This window comes from Nesoenas mayeri, assembly GCF_963082525.1.
Source record: "Nesoenas mayeri genome assembly, chromosome: 8".
NCBI lineage: Eukaryota > Metazoa > Chordata > Aves > Columbiformes > Columbidae > Nesoenas > Nesoenas mayeri.
Genome location: NC_137554.1, coordinates 23791714 through 23811763, shown reverse-complemented (window position 1 = coordinate 23811763; position 20050 = coordinate 23791714). Strand labels below are relative to the sequence as shown.

The 20050-nt window shown below is 47.4% G+C and overlaps 2 protein-coding genes across 2 annotated transcripts; both read left to right on the top strand.

Annotated features, from left to right (window-relative positions):
* Positions 1-1052: 1052 nt before the first annotated feature.
* On the top strand, positions 1053-5749 carry LOC308043303 (cytochrome P450 2J2-like; the record flags this gene model as incomplete). Its single annotated transcript, XM_080349266.1, has 9 exons — positions 1053-1241; positions 1829-1991; positions 2143-2292; positions 2852-3012; positions 3427-3603; positions 3865-4000; positions 4248-4435; positions 4764-4902; positions 5574-5749. 9 exons carry the CDS (start codon positions 1053-1055, stop codon positions 5747-5749), a joined length of 1479 nt encoding a protein of 492 aa, XP_080205392.1.
* Positions 5750-10514: 4765 nt separating this feature from the next.
* Positions 10515-16201, top strand: LOC308043302 (cytochrome P450 2J2-like; the record flags this gene model as incomplete). Its single annotated transcript, XM_080349265.1, has 9 exons — positions 10515-10703; positions 11285-11447; positions 11600-11749; positions 12316-12476; positions 12905-13081; positions 14152-14287; positions 14479-14666; positions 15179-15317; positions 16026-16201. 9 exons carry the CDS (start codon positions 10515-10517, stop codon positions 16199-16201), a joined length of 1479 nt encoding a protein of 492 aa, XP_080205391.1.
* Between the last annotated feature and the right edge of the window lie 3849 nt (positions 16202-20050).

Genomic DNA, 20050 nt, shown 5'->3' with positions numbered 1-20050 from the left:
ATAAGATGATCTGGAACAATTTTCTACACCATATCTTTTATGTAATTGTAAACAAGCTCTAACAAACAAAATACAGCAATATGGTTTGTTGTTTTTGTTTTTTTTTTCAAAATACAGCACCCTTTTATGTCTACTGTAGTTATCCTGCATGAGACAAACTGTAATCATTCCTGTATCCAGGAGGATTTCTAACTTCTCTCCCAGCTTCCAAGTGAGTATCAGAAAACCTACACGTGCTGCTGAATGTGTTGTGTGGTGTAGAAGAGGCAGGAGCAGGTTGCTCTGCGTGCACTTGTCTGCACAGACCAGGAAATGACGGTGCTTGGAAACGGCTGCAGACCCTGGACGGCTGTTTACTTCCTCCCTACACAAACTCGATGCAATAAAACTGAAAGTCTTGAGTCAGGTGGGTTGTGAAAGGTTTGCGCAACATTCTCTCTGATGTCTCTGCTGACCTTCGACTTATTCAATGACTCTTTGTCCCAGCGAACAGTTTTTCAAACGAGGAAAGTGAGAGGCGCTTGTAGCAGCTGGAGCCTCCCCCGCACTGTGAAGCCGACACTGGGACACGGTTGCTGAGAGAACCACGGGGAGGAGAGCGTGGGGCTTGTGATGAGCTGTGGGCTTGTGGGAACAGCTTGGCGGGGCTGCCAGAAGGTTTCAATCCTGGCTCTGCTAAGCTCCTTTCTGTCCTTTACAGAAGGATGAGGATCCCCGGGATTTTATAAAGCATCAGTGGGAAGAGGAAAGAAGGGCAGGGGACTTTTGTGTGTGTGTTTGCTTTTTTTAAAGAGATCAGAGGAAAGGCTTGACTTTTATCTGGAAGAGGTTTAATCAAACTGTCCTTACTCCAACCTGGCAACGCAGGATTCTGGACGCAGATTCCAGACCAGGTCAGCAAAAGCCACTCTATACTGTCTTGTGTCTGTGCCCACAGCTGTGCCAGCACGTTGCTCATTTGCCCCTGCCCCTGGGGTTCTGTGGTGTCTCGCGAGCTCAGCCTGCCCTGACCTGCCGCAGGACACGTCCCTGCAGAGCCCCACCATCCAGCCATGCTGCGTTTCCTCTGGGAGAGCATCTCCATCCAGGTGCTCCTCATCTTCCTTGTTGTTTTCCTGCTCGTTGCCGACTACATGAAGCACAGAAAGCCCAAGGGCTTCCCTCCACAACCCTTCTATCTCCCCATCGTGGGGCACATGTACCTGATGAACTTCAACAATCCCTTGATGACAGTACAGAAGGTAAGGGGGTGCTGGGCACTACAGGGAAGGGGAGGGACGGGGTTGTGTCTCTGCCACCTTTACAGCATGGGGAGGGGGATAACCCGTACTCCATGGCCCATGAGGACTCACAGAAGCTCACCCTGAAGTGGGCAGGACATTTGCCCTCAGTCGGCAGCAACGTGGATGAAGTTTGCCCAGGCATGAAGAAGGGGACAATTGTGGAGCAATCCCTTGGGCAAAGGGCAAGGACTGACGCCACGAGTACTGTCACAGCTGTAGGAGCTCCATAGGTCTCACTGGGCACTGGAAGGATATTTGGGAAGGGAGTGAAACAAAAGCTGGAAAAACACAGGACTGAAAGATCAAACTGGCAGAGTTTTGTGTGATTTATGGCAAATAATCTTCAACTCCCCATCTGTGATTTGGGAAAGGAGGAAAGGAAAAAAGACCACACAGAGAAGCAGACACTTGCACAAACACCCTGTCTCCCCTCCTGCTCTCAGCTTCCCTTGTTTCCACTTGTGTGTCCTGCCAGGCCATCCCTGTCCTGAGAGGCACACTGATCGCAAATGCAGCTCCTTGTAATTTTGTGTTCACCCTCCTAGCTTATTGAAAAATATGGTGACATCTTCGGCGTGGACATGGGCAGTGAATCATATGTCATCGTTAGTGGGCTGCGGATGCTTAGGGAAGTTCTTGTAAACCAAGGGGAAAACTTCCTGGATCGCCCTGAATTGCCTGTTGTTGGGGAGGTCTTCAAGAACAGGGGTGAGTTCTCCCTCAGGACACAGATCTCAGCCATAAAATCAAAGCGCTGACCCTGCGAAAGCCCAACAGAGCTGCACATAAGGCAGAGCCCTGGAGCTTTTTCTCCTGGTGGAGGGATCTGCCTAGGCTCACATTCCCATGTTTCTGGCAGGAGTGCTCACTTCCAATGGGCACTTGTGGAAGCAGCAGAGGAGATTCACCTTGTCCACCCTGCGAAACTTCGGCTTGGGGAAGAGGAGCCTGGAGGAGCGCATCCAGGAGGAGTGCCGGTACCTCGTGGATGCGTTTGGGGATGAGCAGGGTAAGTGCAACTGCCCTCGTAAGCTGAGATGAAGGCAGAAACCAGTATGGTATGTTACAATTTCACTCATGAGTCACTGCATGCTGAGAAATGCCTCACCTTGGGGAAGATGCTAGCACCCTGCCAGCACCCCAACTCCCTTTTACAGGTGATTTTCCTTCAGACTGTCGAGTGAGTGCAGCTGGGTAAACCCCAAACCATTATTCATAACCCAGCTTCAGCCTGCTGCTCTCTTAGAGATCTCCAGAACATCCCGTGTGTGTAAGCACCAATGTTTCCCATAAATTCACGTGATGCCTTCTCTAGACCTGGCTTTCCAACATAAACAAACTTCTCCACAGTCTGACTGAAGTGGGACCAAGGGTGGGATGTTTGCTGCACAGTGGGGCTGCCCAGCCAAGCTTGGCCAGATCCTGGGGCGGTGAGGAGTCCTGGGAATGCAGTGACACAGGAGGGTGCCCATCAGGGGCCACTCATTTCACTCCTATTTGTTGAAGAGTTTCTTGTTCTTTTCTGCTAAGACTTGAAGAAAATCGATCATTCCCTTTGACTTCTGCAGGGAGTCCTTTTGACCCTCACTTCAAAATCAATAACGCCGTTTCAAACATCATCTGCTCCGTCACCTTTGGCAATCGCTTTGACTACCATGATGAGGACTTCCAAAAATTGCTGCGGCTGATAGATGAGACCCTTACCCTCAGCGGGGCCGCCATGAGCCAGGTACAGACTCCTGCCAGCAACACGGGCAGTGTGCACTTTTACAGTGACACGGTTTCTCGTGTGGAGTCAACCTCAAAGCCTGTAGGTTTTTCATCACAAAACTTGTTTATCATTCGCTGTTCCCCTAATTTCTTTCTGCCCTTTTTTTTCCAGCTGTGCAATGTGCTTGTCATTCTCACCCAACATCACCTTTCCTGCCCATAAACCGCAAATCTGCCTGCTGTAATGCCAGGTAGTGCATGAGTCTCTCTGTGACAAGAATACCAATCTCTTGTCAAGCTCTACCAGATATCAACTGTTTCCACCAACACCAGCAATTCACTCAGCTAGGCCCTGTAGGCTCCTCGGCTTTTGATATCGGAAAGTCTATTTCCATTCTCTGTTCAATTTGCCTGTTTCTTTTTCTCTCCAAAGCTGTACAATGCTTTCCCATCCATAATAAAGTTCTTACCCGGAGCCCACCAAACCGTTTTTAAAAACTCAAGGTTGATGAGAAGTTTTGTGAAAGAGAGGATTGACGAACACAAGGAGGACTGGAACCCCTCGGAGAGCCGGGACTTCATCGACTGCTACCTGCAGGAGATAGCCAAGGTCAGCACCGCAGAGCAAACCCCTCTGCAGCGGGGCTTAGAAATCCAGAGGGATGAGAAATGAGCCCAAATTCCCCATATGAGCTGCCTCTGTGGCCAGTTATGGGCTTAGGATGGACATCAGGTTCAGGGCACCCATCAACAGGATGGAGGTGCAGGGGGCCAGCAGCTTCTGCCAAAATCCTTGGGGTTGACTTGGAGGAAGCCTGGTGTCAGGGCAGCCCTCACTGTTCATGTGGCACTAACACATCTCTTTGTGAAGGACAACGGCGATGACACCTTCCAGGAGGAAAACCTCATGGCATGTGCAGTTGACTTGTTCTTAGCTGGGACCGAGACCACTTCAACAACCATCCGCTGGGCTCTGCTGTTTATGGCCATGTATCCAGAAATCCAAGGTACAATCAGTAAACTATCAGCACTTTTTCATTATTTTATCCCTCGCCGCTTAGTAAGACCCTCTTTTTGTGAGAGAGAAATGGGGACTCTCCCTGTACTCACACAAAAAAGAGGTGCGAACAGAGGCAGGTTACCCATGTCAGTCTTTGGGGGACCCTCACAGGAACCACCCCATATTGTTCCAAGGTGATTTTGGTTTTGTTCTTTTCCCTTGTACCTTGTCTGATCCCTGCTCTTTCCCACCAGCCCGCGTGCAAGCAGAGATCGACACGGTCATCGGGCAGGGGCGGCAGCCAGCCTTGGATGACAGGAGCAACATGCCCTACACCAACGCCGTCATCCACGAAGTGCAGAGGAAAGGCAACATCAGTCCTTTCGGCGCGCCAAGAATGACAGTGAAGGACACAGTCGTGGATGGCTTCCGCATACCAAAGGTAACCCCACTGTTGATCAGGGAGACTTTAGCAAGAGACTCCCCATTCCCCAGGCACATTTCACTGGCCCAGGTCCATCCTGTGCAGACAGGAGTAGAGACAGAGCAACTCCACCCTGGCCACAGTTCACTACTATTGAACGTGTATTTTTGCCATCCAAACAATGGGCCCAAGACTAGAGCAGATAAAAGTGATGCTGATGAGGGGAAAAATCTGGGTCCATAATCATTGAGCCTCTGAGCAGAGAAGAGGCAGGAAAAACTGATGATGCATGGGGTGTTCCACAAATATTTGCAGCAGAATTAACAATTTGATTTTCTCCTCTTAGGGCACTAGTGTGCTCACAAATTTCACCTCTGTGTTGTTTGACAAGAAGGAGTGGGAAACTCCTGACACTTTTAACCCCGGGCATTTCCTGAAGGATGGTCAGTTCTGGAGAAGAGAGGCTTTTATACCATTTTCCATAGGTAAGAAGTGCTGGAATTTGGTGTTTCTGTGCTTCTGCACTGGAACAGGGATTCCCACTACACAGTGAGGACAAGAGGAAAACAGTGATGGCAAGGGCAGGTGTTGCTGGGAGGTGCTACTCAAGAAGTACTCCCATGGCCACTCCGTAAAAATGCTAGAGAACCTAGAAACAGGGTCTCCAAATCAGAGCGTTGCCCTAGGATCCTGCTCCCACATGGCTGGGGTCACTAGAGGCTTCACTTTTGCAATCACAGGGGACCCAGACAACAGCTTCCCCAAGGACATTTCTTTTACCACCCCTCTTGCCCATACAAGCATCACACACCTTCTCTGTCCCCTCTCTTTGGCGTAGCTCAAACCAACCACTTCTCCCAGCATGGGCACATCCAGACCGTGCGTGTCAGCACAGCTTATCCAAGCAGGGGAGGATTCAGTGCCTGTACATACAGATAAACACACGCGCCCACAAAAGTCCTGCAATTCAGATGCAGCCCGTGGTATAACGCTAATGCTCTTATTCCTGAGCTCAGTGTGGGATGCAAAACTCGTCCAGGAAAGCGGGTAACGTGCCTGGACTGTGGTGTTAAGGGAAGGCAGAGGCTGTTGTGGCAGCAAAAGCAGCTGGGCAGCCAGCACAGGCTGAGGAAGCCATGGGTGACTGTCTCCGCAGGGAAGCGCTCCTGCCTGGGTGAGCTGCTGGCCCGCACCGAGCTCTTCCTCTTCTTCACGGCTCTGCTCCAGAAATTCACCTTCCAGACACCACCGGACACCACATTCAACCTCCAGTTCAAGCTGGGCATCACATTGGCCCCGAAACCCTACAAGATCTGTGCTGTGCCTCGGTAGGGAAGCCTTGGCCACCGTCCTCACAGGGAAAGGCATTTGCCATGGATGCTGAAAATGAGCCCTTGGCTGCTCCCCTGGGTTGGTGGAATGATTACGCGGATCCAGGGAAAGGCTGAGAGGTTTGTTGCTTTCTTTCCAAGCAATTGCAAAATAATTTCTTTTTTGAGCAGACTTCTCACTCTGTATCACATGGGAAAAGTGATCAGCCTGGGATCTGCCAGGGCACTTTTAGGCTTGCAGTAGTGTACTGTAAATCAGTGAGGGGCTTGAGCCTTCTTTCATGATGAATGGCCACACTTCCAAGTGGCAGGACAAGGAGCAACACTTCAGAGACTGTAATGTTCAGGCTGTGGGTGTGAGTTGTAGAAGAGCACTAACAGTATTTGCTTTGTAACAGTCATGCAAGTATGAATTGCCATCAGTTAGTGATTTTGTTATCCTTGACATGTAATCCATTTAAAAAAAATCAACACATCTCTTCCTAGAGCAGCAATAAATCCTTACAAAAACATCATTGTAATGCAGCATTCTGCAAAGTGAAGACCACCACAGGCCATTTCCAGTACTGGCTGTACCCTTCAGCCCTGCCCCATGTTTCAGGAGGGGGGCAGGGGGCTGTGAGCCCACCGGGGCAGAGGCAGCCGCACAGCACCCGACCCATGTCCCTGCGGCATTGCTCTCCGGTAGCGGAGAGGCTGGCGCTGTAACAGCAAAGGCAGTTCCTACAGAACTGATTAAAATCACCAACCCTGACAGGACAAGAAACTAGCAGGGAAACCATCAAAGCCTGTGGCCGGGTCCTGGCGTGTCACAGCAACAACACGGTGACACCCCCATGGAGCACTGTGCTCTCCACTCTGACAGACCCCTTAATAAATCATTTGTACTTGTAGCTATAGAAGTTTTAGGTACTGCCATTAGAATCTGCTAAATCCTCCCCATGTACCTGCCCGGCATCACCGAGTGGCTGGTGTGCCCGGGGGGCAGAGGGGTGAGCTCCAGCAACACAGTGCACGGCTGGGCCTGCTGCACTCAACAGCCTGGTGAAGAAAAGGGTCCCTGGGAAAATACCAGCAGCAAATTTCAATCATTTTAATGCATCACATGCAAGGTGAAACAGTCCCAGGATTCACAACCGATGGTTCACACCAGTAAATGCATCCACTCAGTAACAGTTGCACCGTGGGACCCCGGCAAGGCCCCTGAGCACGGGGAGCTGCAGCTCCCGGCAGCGGGACCGGGGCCCGCTGCAGGAACCCCCGGCACAGCACAGCCCTGATCAATTCTCAGGATGGATTGGACATGACAAGTGAGGGATTTCTGAGAGAAATCATTTCATACCTCAGATTTCTTCTTGCAGTTCCAGCTCCAGCTGTGCATGAAAACACTTCTTTGTCACTGCAGTATTTGGATCATCATGAGAGTCATCTAAGTGCTCTGGCCTGTCCTTCATAATCTCAGTTTCTGACACCAAGCTCCTTCTTTCATCCTGGAGGGCAGCCACCTGGTGCAGATAAAACAGCATCAACATTGTCAGACCTGTCCAGCTGGGAAGAACTGAAGCAAGACAGCTGTACTTCACCAAATTAATTTATGAAAAAGTTTGGGTATCCAGAAATTTTAGAATGTGATTTCCTTAAGTATACTTAAGCATACAGATGTTTTAGTGTATGACCACTATGAAAAGGGCAAATCAGAAGTCCCTCTATAAACAGACACATTTTTGGAACTGAAACCATGATAAAGGTAGACAACGTAGTAGGCAGAGAAACTGGCACTTTCATTTGAAAGAATACCATGAACACCGTACAGAAAACTGTAATGGTCGGTGCAAAGGTGCTCTCCATTTTGCTGGTACTTCAGATCAGCAGCAGGATGGTGCTGGGCAGCACACTAACACAGCACTGCCGTGTGCTCAGCACTGAATGGTCACACAAGAAGCGGTTTCACGCGCCATGAGACAGTAAGAACATGGGCAAAAGGAAAAACCTCAACAGCTTCATACAGAGCATGCATTTTTGGCAAGGATCAGACAAGTTTTGTATTGGAAGTGTTCACAGCTTAAGCAAATGAGAATATAACACTTCATTGAAACTGTAAGTGTCATTAACAGCCATAAAATGGAAAGGTTTAAGAGGACAGAACCTTTAAAGGTTTTCTGGTGAAAGCTGTTGTGTTAATTTTAAAATCCTGTCAAAGGTAAGAGCATATAGCATGTGTTAGTTCATGGGCAGTTAAGCAGGGACAATCTGCCTTTTGCGTTATGGTTTCCTGAATCCTACAGAAAACCTACCTTTCTTATACTCTTGGAAATCATCAAGGAAGACTGACACCTAATAAGTATATTATTAAGAATTAGTTTAATTCAGAAAAGCCAGTCAATATTATGGCTTCTAATAAATACATTAAAAAACCAAAACAAAACAAATCATGGCGACATGATTAAACCTCAGATATAGTCTGGAGTATGCAATATGAAAAAAGGCAGTTTGTGATCATATTTTACAAATTTATCTTTCAAATAGTTTTAAGAAAAAAAAAAACAACAGGAATTAATCCATTGCTTGATTAGGTGTTGTCCTTGTGGGTACGCTCTTCTTTCACTTGAGGAAGGATCTGTTGTTTTCCTGCTCAGGACCTACGAAAAAGAGGCCACAGGAGAAGGATAAATAGAGGTTCAATATCTGTCTTATGAGCACCAATTGTATTTAGTGCCACTGTTACCTTGATGAGGGTGCAATTACACATCACATTTTCTGCAACAAAGTCAGTGTTTAGTGCTTACCTGCCTCCACACTCTGCTTCACGGTCTCTTAAGCTCAGAGAGGAGAGTGATGGTTGAGCTGTGAGCTGGATCACTGCTATGATCCAATTCAGAACAGATTAAGATTGCGGAGGAAGCACATTGTGGCAAGAAAACAATTGGATAATCAGAGAATCACTTGGGTTGGCAGTGCCACCCCTGCCATGAGCAGGGACATCTTCACCAGCTCAGGTTGCTCAGAGCCCCATCCAGCCTGGCCTGGGATGTCTCCAGGAGTGGGACATCCACCACCTCTCTGGGCAACCTGAGACAGTATTTTGTCACCCTCATTGTAAAAAATTTCTTCCTCATGTCCAGCCTGGATCTCTCCGCTTCTAGTTTAAAACCGTCACCACTTGCACCATCACAACAGGCCCTGCTAAAAATTCTGTCCCCATCTTTTTATTGGCCCCTTTTAGGTACAGCAAGGCCACAACAAGGTCTCCCCAGAGCCTTCTCATTTCCAAGTGGAACAACCCCAGCTGTGTCACTCAGCCTGTCCTCCCAGCAGAGCTGTTCCAGCCCCTGATCATTTCTGGGGCTCCTCTGGCCCCTCTCCAACAGGTCCATGTCTGTCCTGTGCTGAGGACCCCAGAGCTGGACACAGGACTCCAGGTGGGGTCTCACCAGAGGGGAGCAGAAGGGCAGGATCACCTCCCTCCACCTGCTGCCCACGCTCATTTTGATGCAGCCCTTTTGTTCTGGCAAAAGCCACAAGTTTTGAAAGGCAAATAACTGCTGGTTTAGTTAACTGACGTTTTATACAAGAGGAAGCAAAACTAGACAATTAAGCGTTCTTGGGTTAGACCACGAATATGTGCGAACTAATTAATTCTAACAACATAAAACAGAAATGCCTCCAAATTCAGTTGTTCCCCAAGCCTTTGAAAAGCTTCTCAGAAACCTAAGTTCTAATTCTGGCCTGGCCAGAGAGCCCCAGTCCTGGCAATACAAAAGGGCTCAGTACCCAATATCACAACTAAGCCCAGGTGAGACCAGGAAGGATAAGATGACATGGCACATTTTTCTATACCATACCTTTTATGTAACTGTAATCAAGCTCTAACAAACTGTAATCATTCCCGTATCTAAGAGGATTCTTAACTAATCTCCCAGCTTCCAAGCGAGTATCATAAATCTTACACCAGGGCTGCTGAATGTGTTGTGTGGTGTAGAAGAGGCAGGAGCAGGTTGCTCTGCGTGCACTTGTCTGCACAGACCAGGAAATGACGGTGCTTGGAAACGGCTGCAGACCCTGGACGGCTGTTTACTTCCTCCCTACACAAACCGGATGCAATAAAAGTGAAAGTCTTGAGTCAGGTGGGTTGTGAAAGATTTGCGCAACATTCTCTCTGATGTCTCTGCTGACCTTCAACTTGTTCAATGACTCTTTGGCCCAGCGAACAGTTTTTCAAACGAGGAAAGTGAGAGGCACTTGGAGCAGCTGGAGCCTCCCCCGCACAGAGAAGGCAACGCTGGGACACGGCGGTGAGAGAAACACAGGGAGGAGAGAGCGGGGCTTGTGAAGAGCTGTGGGCTCGTGGGAACGGCACAGTGAGGCTGCCAGAAGGTTTTTAATCCCAGCCCCAAAAAGCTCCTTTCTGTCCTTCACACAAGGACGTGATTCCCTGGGGCTTTCTAAAGCAGCGCTGGGAGGTGGAAACAAGAGTGTAAGGTATCTTGTTGTGTGGTTTTTTTAAAGAGATCAGAGGAAAGGCTTGACTTTTATCTGGAAGAGGTTTAATCAAACTGTCCTTACTCCAACCTGGCAAAACAGGATTCTGAACACAGATTCCAGACCAGGTCAGCAAAAGCCACTCCATGCTGTCTTGTGTCTGTGCCCACAGCTGTGCCAGCACGTTGCTCATTTGCCCCTACCCCTGGGGTTCTGTGGTGTCTCGCGAGCTCAGCCTGCCCTGACCTGCCGCAGGACACGTCCCTGCAGAGCCCCACCATCCAGCCATGCTGCGTTTCCTCTGGGAGAGCATCTCCATCCAGGTGCTCCTCGTCTTCCTTGTTGTTTTCCTGCTCGTTGCCGACTACATGAAACACAGAAAGCCCAAGGACTTCCCTCCGCACCCCTTCTGTCTCCCCATCGTGGGGCACATGTACCGCATGAACTTAGGCAATCCCTTGATGACAGTAAAGAAGGTAAGTGGCTGGGGGCACTATGTCAAGGGGATGGAAGGGGCTGTGACTTTGCCACATTTGCAGTGTGGGGAGGGGTTTAACCCAAACCCCATGGCCCAGGAGGACTCACAGGAGCTCACCCTGAAGCAGGCAGGATGTTTGCCCTCAGTTGGCAATAACGTGGATGAAATTTGACCGGGCATGAAGAAGACGACGATTGTGGAGCAATCTTTTGGGCAAAGGGCCAGGGCTGACACCACGGGTGCTGTCACAGCTGTAGGAGCCCCATAGGTCTGAGTGGGCACTGGAAAGGTATTTGGGAAGGAAAACAAAAGCAACAAAAACACAGGACTGAAAAATCAAACAGGGAGAGTTTTGTGTGATTTATGGCCAATGCACACTAACTCCTGAACAGTGATTTGGGAAAAGAGGGGAGAAAAAAGACCATATACAGAGAAGCAGACACTTGTACAAACACCCTGTATCTGCTCCTGCTCTCAGCTTCCCTTATTTTCGCTTGAGTCCCCAGCCAGACCATCCCTGTCCTGATGTACAGAGTCAAAGGAAATCCAGCTACTACTATTTATTTGTTCCCCTCCCAGCTTACTGAAAAATATGGGGACATCTTCAGCATGGACATGGGCACCTCATCCTTTGTGTGTGTTAATGGGCTGCGGATGATTAAGGAAGTTCTTGTAAACCAAGGGGAAAACTTCCTGGATCGCCCTGAATTGCCTCTTGCTCGAGAGACCTTCGGCAACAGGGGTGAGTTCTCCCTCAGGACACAGATCTCAGCCATAAAATCAAAGTACTGATCCAGCAGAGGCCCAACACGGCTGGACATAAAACAGAGCCCTGGAGCTTTTTCTCCTGGGTGGAGGGATCTGCCTTGGCTCACATTGCCATGTTTCTGGCAGGAGTGCTGTCTTCCAATGGGCACTTGTGGAAGCAGCAGAGGAGGTTCACGTTGTCCACCCTGCGAAACCTCGGCTTGGGGAAGAGGAGCCTGGAGGAGCGCATCCAGGAGGAGTGCCGGTACCTCGTGGATGCGTTTGGGGATGAGCAGGGTAAGTGCAAAACCGCCCTCATAAGTTGTGATGAAGGAAGAAACCAGTATGGCCCGTTATACTATCACTAATGGGTCACCGCAAGCTGAGAAATAACTCACCTTGCAAGCGGTGCTAGAACTCTGCCAGCATCCCAGCTCCATTCTACAGGTCATTATTCTTCAGACTGACAGGTAAATGCAGCTGGATAACCCCCAAAGCATTATTCATAGCCCACCTTCAGCATGCTGCTCTCTTAGAGATCTCCAGAACATTCCGTGTGTGTAAGCACCAATGTTTCCAATGAATTCACATGATGTCTGCTCTTCTGCAGACCTGGCTTTCCAGTGTAAACAAACTTCTCCACAGTCTGACTGAAGTGGGACCAAGGGTGGGATGTTTGCTGCACAATGGGGCTGCCCAGCCAAGCTTGGTCAGATCCTGGGGTGGTGAGGAGTCCTGGGAATGCAGTGACACAGGAGGGTGCCCATCAGGGGCCATTCATTTCACTCCTATTTGTTGAAGAGTTTCTTGTTCTTTTCTGCTAAGACTTGAAGAAAATTGATCATTCCCTTTGCCTTCTGCAGGGAGTCCTTTTGACCCTCACTTGAAAATGAATAACGCCATTTCAAACATCATCTGCTCCATCACTTTTGGCAATCGCTTTGACTACCATGATGAGGAATTTCAAAAATTGCTGCAGCTGCTAGACGAGACAGTTGGCCTCCATGGGGCCATCATGAGCCAGGTACAGCCTCCTGCCACCAACATGGACAGTGCAGTTTTTCAGTGCCATAGTTTCTTCCCTGGAGTTAACATCAAAATCTGTAGAGTTTTCATCACCAAACTTTCTTGTCCGTGCATATGCTTTGCACAATGTCGATTTGTCCATAATTATTTTCTGCTTTTTTTCCAGCTCTGCAATGCTCTTGTCATCTCACCCAACATCCCCTTTCCTGCCCATTAACTGCCAGCCTGCCTGCTGTAATGCCAGGTAGTGCATGAGTCTCTCTGTGACAGGAATACCAATCCCTTGTCAGGCTCTCCTGGAGCTCAGCTCTTTCCACCAACACCAGCAATTCACTCAGCTAGGCCCTGTAGGCTCCTCGGGTTTGGATATCAGAAGGTCTGTTTCCATTCTCTATTTAATTTACCTCTCTCCTTTTCTCTCCAAAGCTGTACAATGCTTTCCTATCCATAATAAAGTTCTTACCTGGAGCCCACCAAACCATTTTTAAAAACTCAAGGTTGATGAGAAATTTTGTGAAAGAGAGGATCGACAAGCACAAGGAGGACTGGAACCCCTCGGAGAGCCGGGACTTCATCGACTGCTACCTGCAGGAGATAGCCAAGGTCAGCACCGCAGAGCAAACCCCTCTGCAGCGGGGCTTAGAAATCCAGAGGGATGAGAAATGAGCCCAAATTCTCCATCTGAGCTGCTTCTGTGGCCAGTTATGAGCTTAGGTTCAGGGCAGCCATCTAAAGGTTGGAGATCATAGAATCATAGAATCTTTTTGATTGGAAGACTCTCTCAAGATCACGGAATCCAACCATAACCTAACCTATCTCTAGTACTAAACCATGTCCCTAAGAACCTCATGTAATAGACTTTTAAACAACTCCAGGGATGATGGCTCTTCCCTTGGCAGCCTGTTCCAATGCCTGACCACGCATAATGTGAAGAATTTTTTCCTAATATCCAATCTAAACCTCCCCTGGCACAACTTGTGGCCATTTCCTCTTGTCCTTTCTCTTGCTACTTGGCAGAAGTACGCTACACGCTACAACCTCCTTTCAAGCAGTTGTACACAGCGATAAGGTCTCCCCTCAGCCTTCTTTCCTCCAGGCTGAACAGCCCCAGTTCCCTCAACCGATCCTCATCAGACTTGTGCTCCAGCCCCTCACCTGCTTCATTGCCTCCTCTGCACTCTCTCTAGTACTTCAATGTCTTTCTTATGTTGAGGGGCCCAAAAGTGAACACAGGATTCATGGTGCAGCCTCACCAGTGTAGACTACAGTGGCACAATCACTTCTCTAGTCCTGCTGGCCACACTATTCCCAATACAGCCAGGATGCTGGTGGCCTTTTTGGCAACTCTTCCTCGAGCCTGTAGCGCTGCCTGGGGTTGTTGTGAACCAAGTGCAGGACCCAGCACTTGGCCTTGTTAAACTTAATACAATTGGCCTCACACCAACAATCCAGCTGGTCCAGATACCTCTGTATGGCCTTCCTACCCTCCAGCAGATCAACACTCCCACCCAATTTGGTGTCTTCTGCAAACATACTAAAGGTGCACTCAATCCCCTCATCCGGATGCAGGGGGCCAGAAGCTTCTGATGAAATCGGTGGGATTGACTTAGACTATGACTGGTGTCCAGGCAGCCCACGCTGTTTGTGCAGCACTAACACATCTTTTTCTGAAGGACAATGGCACCGGCACCTTCCAGGAGGAAAACCTTGTGTCATGTGCACTCGACTTGCTGTTTGCTGGAACCGAGACCACTTCAACAACGATCCGCTGGGCATTGCTGTATATGGCAACATATCCAGAAATTCAAGGTAAAATCAGCAAAAGATCAACACTTCTCTTTGCTTTTAACCCTCAGAACTTTGTAGAAAAATTTCATTTCTGAGGGAGAGAAATTGGGAATCTCTCTGCACAGTCCAGGTGTCCCAGGCCAGTCCTTGAGAGAACCTCACAGCAACTGCCCCACTTTGTACCTTGTCTGATCCCTGCTCTTTCCCACCAGCCCGCGTGCAAGCAGAGATCGACACGGTCATCGGGCAGGGGCGGCAGCCAGCCCTGGACGACAGGAGCAACATGCCCTACACCAACGCCGTCATCCACGAAGTGCAGAGGAAAGGCAACATCATCCCTTTCAATGTGCCAAGAATGACAGTGAAGGACACAGTCGTGGATGGCTTCCGCATACCAAAGGTAACCCCACTGCTGAGTGATGAGACTTTAGCAAGAGACTCCCCATTCCCCAGGAATGTTTCACCATCCCAGGTCCATCCTGTGCAGACAGGAGTAGAGACAGAGCGACTCTGTCCCGACCACAGTTCACTCCTGTTGAACATGTATTTTTGCCATCCAAACAATGTTCTCCAGCACACTGAGTGGTGCAGAGACATGTGGCATGACGCCCACACTGCACACACCGTTGAGGCACAGATCACAGCTTTTACAGGAACTTGGGCCCAAGACTAGAGCAGATAAAAGTGATGCTGAAGAGGAAAAAATGTGATTCTTTAAACATTGCACATCTGAGCACACAAGAAGTACGAAATCTGACTTTGCTGGTTGTACTGGACAAATAATTACAGCAGAATTTGACTACAGATGTTCTTCATGGATAGGAGACTGGAAGATAAAAATTAAGATAAAGATGTGTCTCCTGCTCTCAGTAACACAGAATGTGCAATTTACTTTTCTTTTTATCCTCTTAGGGCACTGCTTTGATGACAAATTTAACCTCTCTGATGTTTGACAAGAATGAGTGGGAAACTCCTGACACTTTCAACCCCGGGCATTTCCTGAAGGATGGTCAGTTCTGGAAAAGAGAGTCCTTTATACCATTTTCCATAGGTAAGATTTGCTGGAAGTTGGTGCTTCTGTGCTTATGCACTGGGACAGGGTTTCCCCACTGCACCCTGGGAGGTGCTGCTCAAGCAGTGTTCACAAGGCCACTCCAAAGCAACACAGTGACACTCTGACCACTTTCTTGTCTCTCTTCACCTGCAGAGAAGAGAGGTGAGGATGAATAACAGGCCATAAGATGCCAGTGACCTAGAAACACCTTCACCAAGCAGAGCATTGATCTGGGATCCTGCTCCCACATGGCTGGGGTCACTAGAGGCCTCACTGTTGCCATCACAGGGGACCCAGACAACAGCTTCCTCAAAGACATTCCTTTTCCCACCCCTCTTTCTTATGCCAGCATCACACACCTTCTCTGTCCCCTCTCTTTGGCGTAGCTCAAACCAACCCCTTCTCCCAGCATAGGCACATCCAGTCTGTGCGTGTCAAGCACAGCTTATCTAAGCAGGGGAGGATTCAGTGCCTGTACATACGGTTACACACATGTGCCCTCAAAAGTCGTGTAACTGGGAATGCAGCCCATTCTGTAATGCTAATACTGTTATTGGGGAGCTCAGTTTGGATGCAAAAGTCATCCTGGAAAGGGAGTAACTTGCCTGGGCTGTGCTGCTAAGGGAAGGCAGAGGCTGTTGTGGCAGCAAAAGCAGCCGGGCAGCCAGCGCAGGCTGAGGAAGCCATGGGTGGCTGTCTCCGCAGGGAAGCGCTCCTGCCCGGGTGAGCTGCTGGCCCGCACCGAGCTCGTCCTCTTCTTCACGGCTCTGCTCCAGAAATTCACCTTCCAGGCGCCACCGGACACCACACTCAGCCTCCAGTTCAAGCTGGGCAGCACACTGGCCCCGAAACCCTACAAGATCTGTGCTGTGCCTCGATAGGGAGCCTTGGCGACCGTCCTCACAGGGAAAATCCTTTGTCGGGGATGCTGAAAATGAGCCCTCGGCTGCTCCCCTGGGTGGTGGTAAGAACCAACCATCTCCAGGTAGCTGGGAGTTTGGGCCTTTCCTGCTTTCATGATGGATGGCCACGCTTCCCAGTGGCAGGAGAAGGAGCAACACTTCACAGACTGCAGTGTTCAGGCTGTGGCTGTGAGTTGTGGAAGAGCACTACAAGCCTTTGCTTTAAAACATTCATGCAAGTACTCATTGCTAACTGGTCTTTGTTATCCTTGACTAGTAATCCATTTAAAAAGTCACTCAAATACATCTTATTCTTGTGGATCAATAAATCCTTACCAAAACTCTTTTGTCATGAGATCTTGTGCAAGGTAGAGACCAACAAAGGCCATTTCCAGCACTGATTGCAGCCTTCAGCCCTGCCTCATGTTTTTGGCAGGGGGCTGTGAGCCCACCGGGGCAGAGGCAGCCGCACAGCACCCGACCCATGTCCCTGCGGCATTGCTCTCCGGTAGCAGAGAGGCTGGCACTGTAACAGCAAAGGCAGTTCCTACAGAACTGATGAACATCACTGATCCTGACAGGACAAGCAAACTAGCAGGGAAACCATCAAAGTCTGTGGCTGGGTCCACATGTGTCACAGCAACAACACTGTGACACCCTCATGGAGCACAGTGCTCTCCACTCTGACAGACCCCTCAATAAATCATCTGTACTTGTAGCTATAAAAGTAATAAGTGTCATTAACAGCCATAAAATGGAAAAGGATTAAGACAATAGAACCTTTAAAGGCTTTCTAGTGAAAGCTGGTTTTGTTAATTTTAACATCCTGTCAAACATAATAGCATGTAGCATGTGTTAGTTAACTGCTATTTAAACAGGGACAGTATGCTTTTTGGGTTATATTTTCCTGAATCCTACAGAAAACCTACCTTTCTTTTACTCTCGGAAAACACCAAGGAAGACAGAGACCTTACTAGTGAAATAGTTTATCTGAGAAGTGTTAGTCAATATTAGAGCTTCAAATAAACACAGTTTTAAAATCCCTTAAACATATCACAGTGACAAAATTAGATTAAATATCAGATGTAACTTAGAGTATGCAATATTAAGAAACAGTTTCCTCACGATCATAATTTGCAAGTCTCTCAGTCAAACAGCTGTAAAAAACAAAGCAGTGATTAATCTACTAGTCCAGGAGGTGTTGTCCTTGTGGGTTCACGTGTGGAAGGACCCATTATTTCCTTGTTCATGAGCTACAGAAAGAAGCCACCGGAAAATGAGGTTGATTTAGAGATTAAATATCTGTAAATTCACAGTCTGCTGAGCACCAGTTGTATTTACCACCATGGCCTTGCATCCATTCAATATATCAAAATATATTATTTATAATAATAATAAAACAACACCTCATGGTTGCTGAAGTATTTAAACAAATCTAGAATAAGATGATGGTACTTTTGGCCCACTCCTCCTCACATTAGCCACGTTAACAGTAATATCTTATTGGATGAATCTCCTCTCTATTGAAGCAATTGCTACCCCCTAATCAGTTCAAAATAGAGTGAGCCAAAGAACAGGACTTCACTTACTTAGTTCAATAGCTAACCCACTTCTTTGTGTCACTGCCATTAAGCACACGATAGGAACATTAACCTGTCTCCGATACAAAGACGTACACAGTAAGTTTGTCAACAATTAAAGGCTTTACTTCTTGCTCAGGAATTACAGTTTTATTTCTAGACCTTCTACAGAAAGAAGGTTTGTTTAGTCAACAAACAAGAGGCTTATGGATTCATTTCTCCCAAAAGGGCATTTATAGCTTTAGAGACAATGTAGTCAATTGAAATCTAAGCTTTAAAGCCGACTACCAATTCCACTGTTAACTTTGTGTGGATGAAGCAATTCACAAAGACCAATACATGGGTATTTGCATTCTCAACTGACAGAATGAGGCTGTGAATTATTACTCACCTCTCGAATATCAGCCAGGAAAACATATTGAACAGACTCCTCAAGGGTCTTGATCTTCTATGTGTTCTGTGAAAAAGAATTTGTAGTGACTCCTGACAGAGTTCATCTTAATGGCCTGAGTAGCACAACATACCATTTGCACAAAGATCCAGAAGAAACTGTTCCTACAAAGCTGCTTCAAAACAGGTAACGCTCTTTTTATACAGAGCACTACCATGAATCAACCAGGCCTAGACAACACAGATGTCTTTAACTCATCTGTTAGAGGGCTTCATACATGGAAGCCAGATGTCACACACTGAGCCTCTCTTGAGCCACCAAAGACCCTGCCCAATGTCTGTCTCCAGCCCTCAGTGCAAATGTGTGTTTGGGGAAGGGGCGCTCAATCCACTGCAGCCAAAGACCTTTCCCATACTTGGAACCCCAGAATTTTCTCTGATTCAGTTCACATTTAGACTAAAATAGACAGCATTACAAAAATATATGCAAAACACCTATCAATTAATTAGTGCAATGAAACTGTGCGCTTTAGTAAGAGTTCCAAAGGATTGTTGTGGCAAACCCACAAGTTTTGAAAGTCAATTAACTGGTAGTAAACTGACCACTTATGCAAGAGAAAGCAAAACTAGTGCATTAAAAGTTGTTGGGCCAGACCACAAATATGAAGAACTAATTAATTCTACCAACATAAAAAAAATGAAATGCTTCCAAATTCAGTTGCTCCCCAAGTCTTCAGAAAGCTCCTTGGAAGCCTTGGAAGTTCTACTTCTGGGCTGGCCAGGGAGCCCCAGTCCTGGCAATACAGAAGGGCTCAGCACCTGCTATAACAACTAATCCCAAGTGAGACCAGGAAGCCAGAAGATGATCTGGCAAGTTTTTCTATATCATACCCTTTAAAACACTCTAATCAAGCACAATGCAGAATTCAGCATTTTTTTTTAAACTCAAAATTCAGCACCCTTTAATGGCTACTGTACTCACCCTGCATGAGAGAGAACGAACTATAATTTTTACTACGTCCAGGGGATTTGTAACTTATCTCCCAGCTTCCAAGTACCATCAAACCTAGACTAGAGTTGCGAAAGCTGTTGTGTAGAAAAGGATTAAAACTTCACTACAGAAGAGCAAATAAAAATGTGCACACACAAGTCAATAGGATTCTGCACCTCAGGCCTTATAATATTAACCTGGGCAATGACACAGACATGGTTTCCAGATTACACTCCAAGAGTCTTATCTAAAATACACTTACTCAAATTAATTTTATGTTCACTCAGGCCTCCCACTTAACCAGGTAATTATCATATACTTCCTGCCAACAAAAAAATCCTTAAAGTAAATTACTTTGCCAAGAGAAAAAATAACCACACCTAGGCTAAGGAGGACAATAATCATAATGTTTAATGATCAGAACAACAACAACAACAAAATGCTGCTTTTTCCTTACCTCATGAGAGTAGTCCATAATTCCTTGCAGAATCTTCTTTAGATTACTGGACTAATGGTTGCACATGAAAGATAAGGTTATAGGCTTTTATTAAAATTCCTAATTTGGCTGAAATAAAATAATCTATAATAATATGTTCACATAGCAGCTCTATCAGAGGAGCTTGTAATGACAGGGGAAGAGAAATACCACAAGAGAAAATCCTCATGCAGCAATGCTGGAAGGCACTTAAACCTTCAACAGACAGTTCACGTTCCTTTAAGAGAACCTAAGAAGTCTGAGCTTAATTCTATAGGTTTTGGACTGCAAGATATTCTCAGGACAGACAATATCCAACCCCACAGACTTCTACCAATTCTTGTTTAGAATACCTTTATTCTCCAGTTGTCACCAACATCATCCTTAATGCG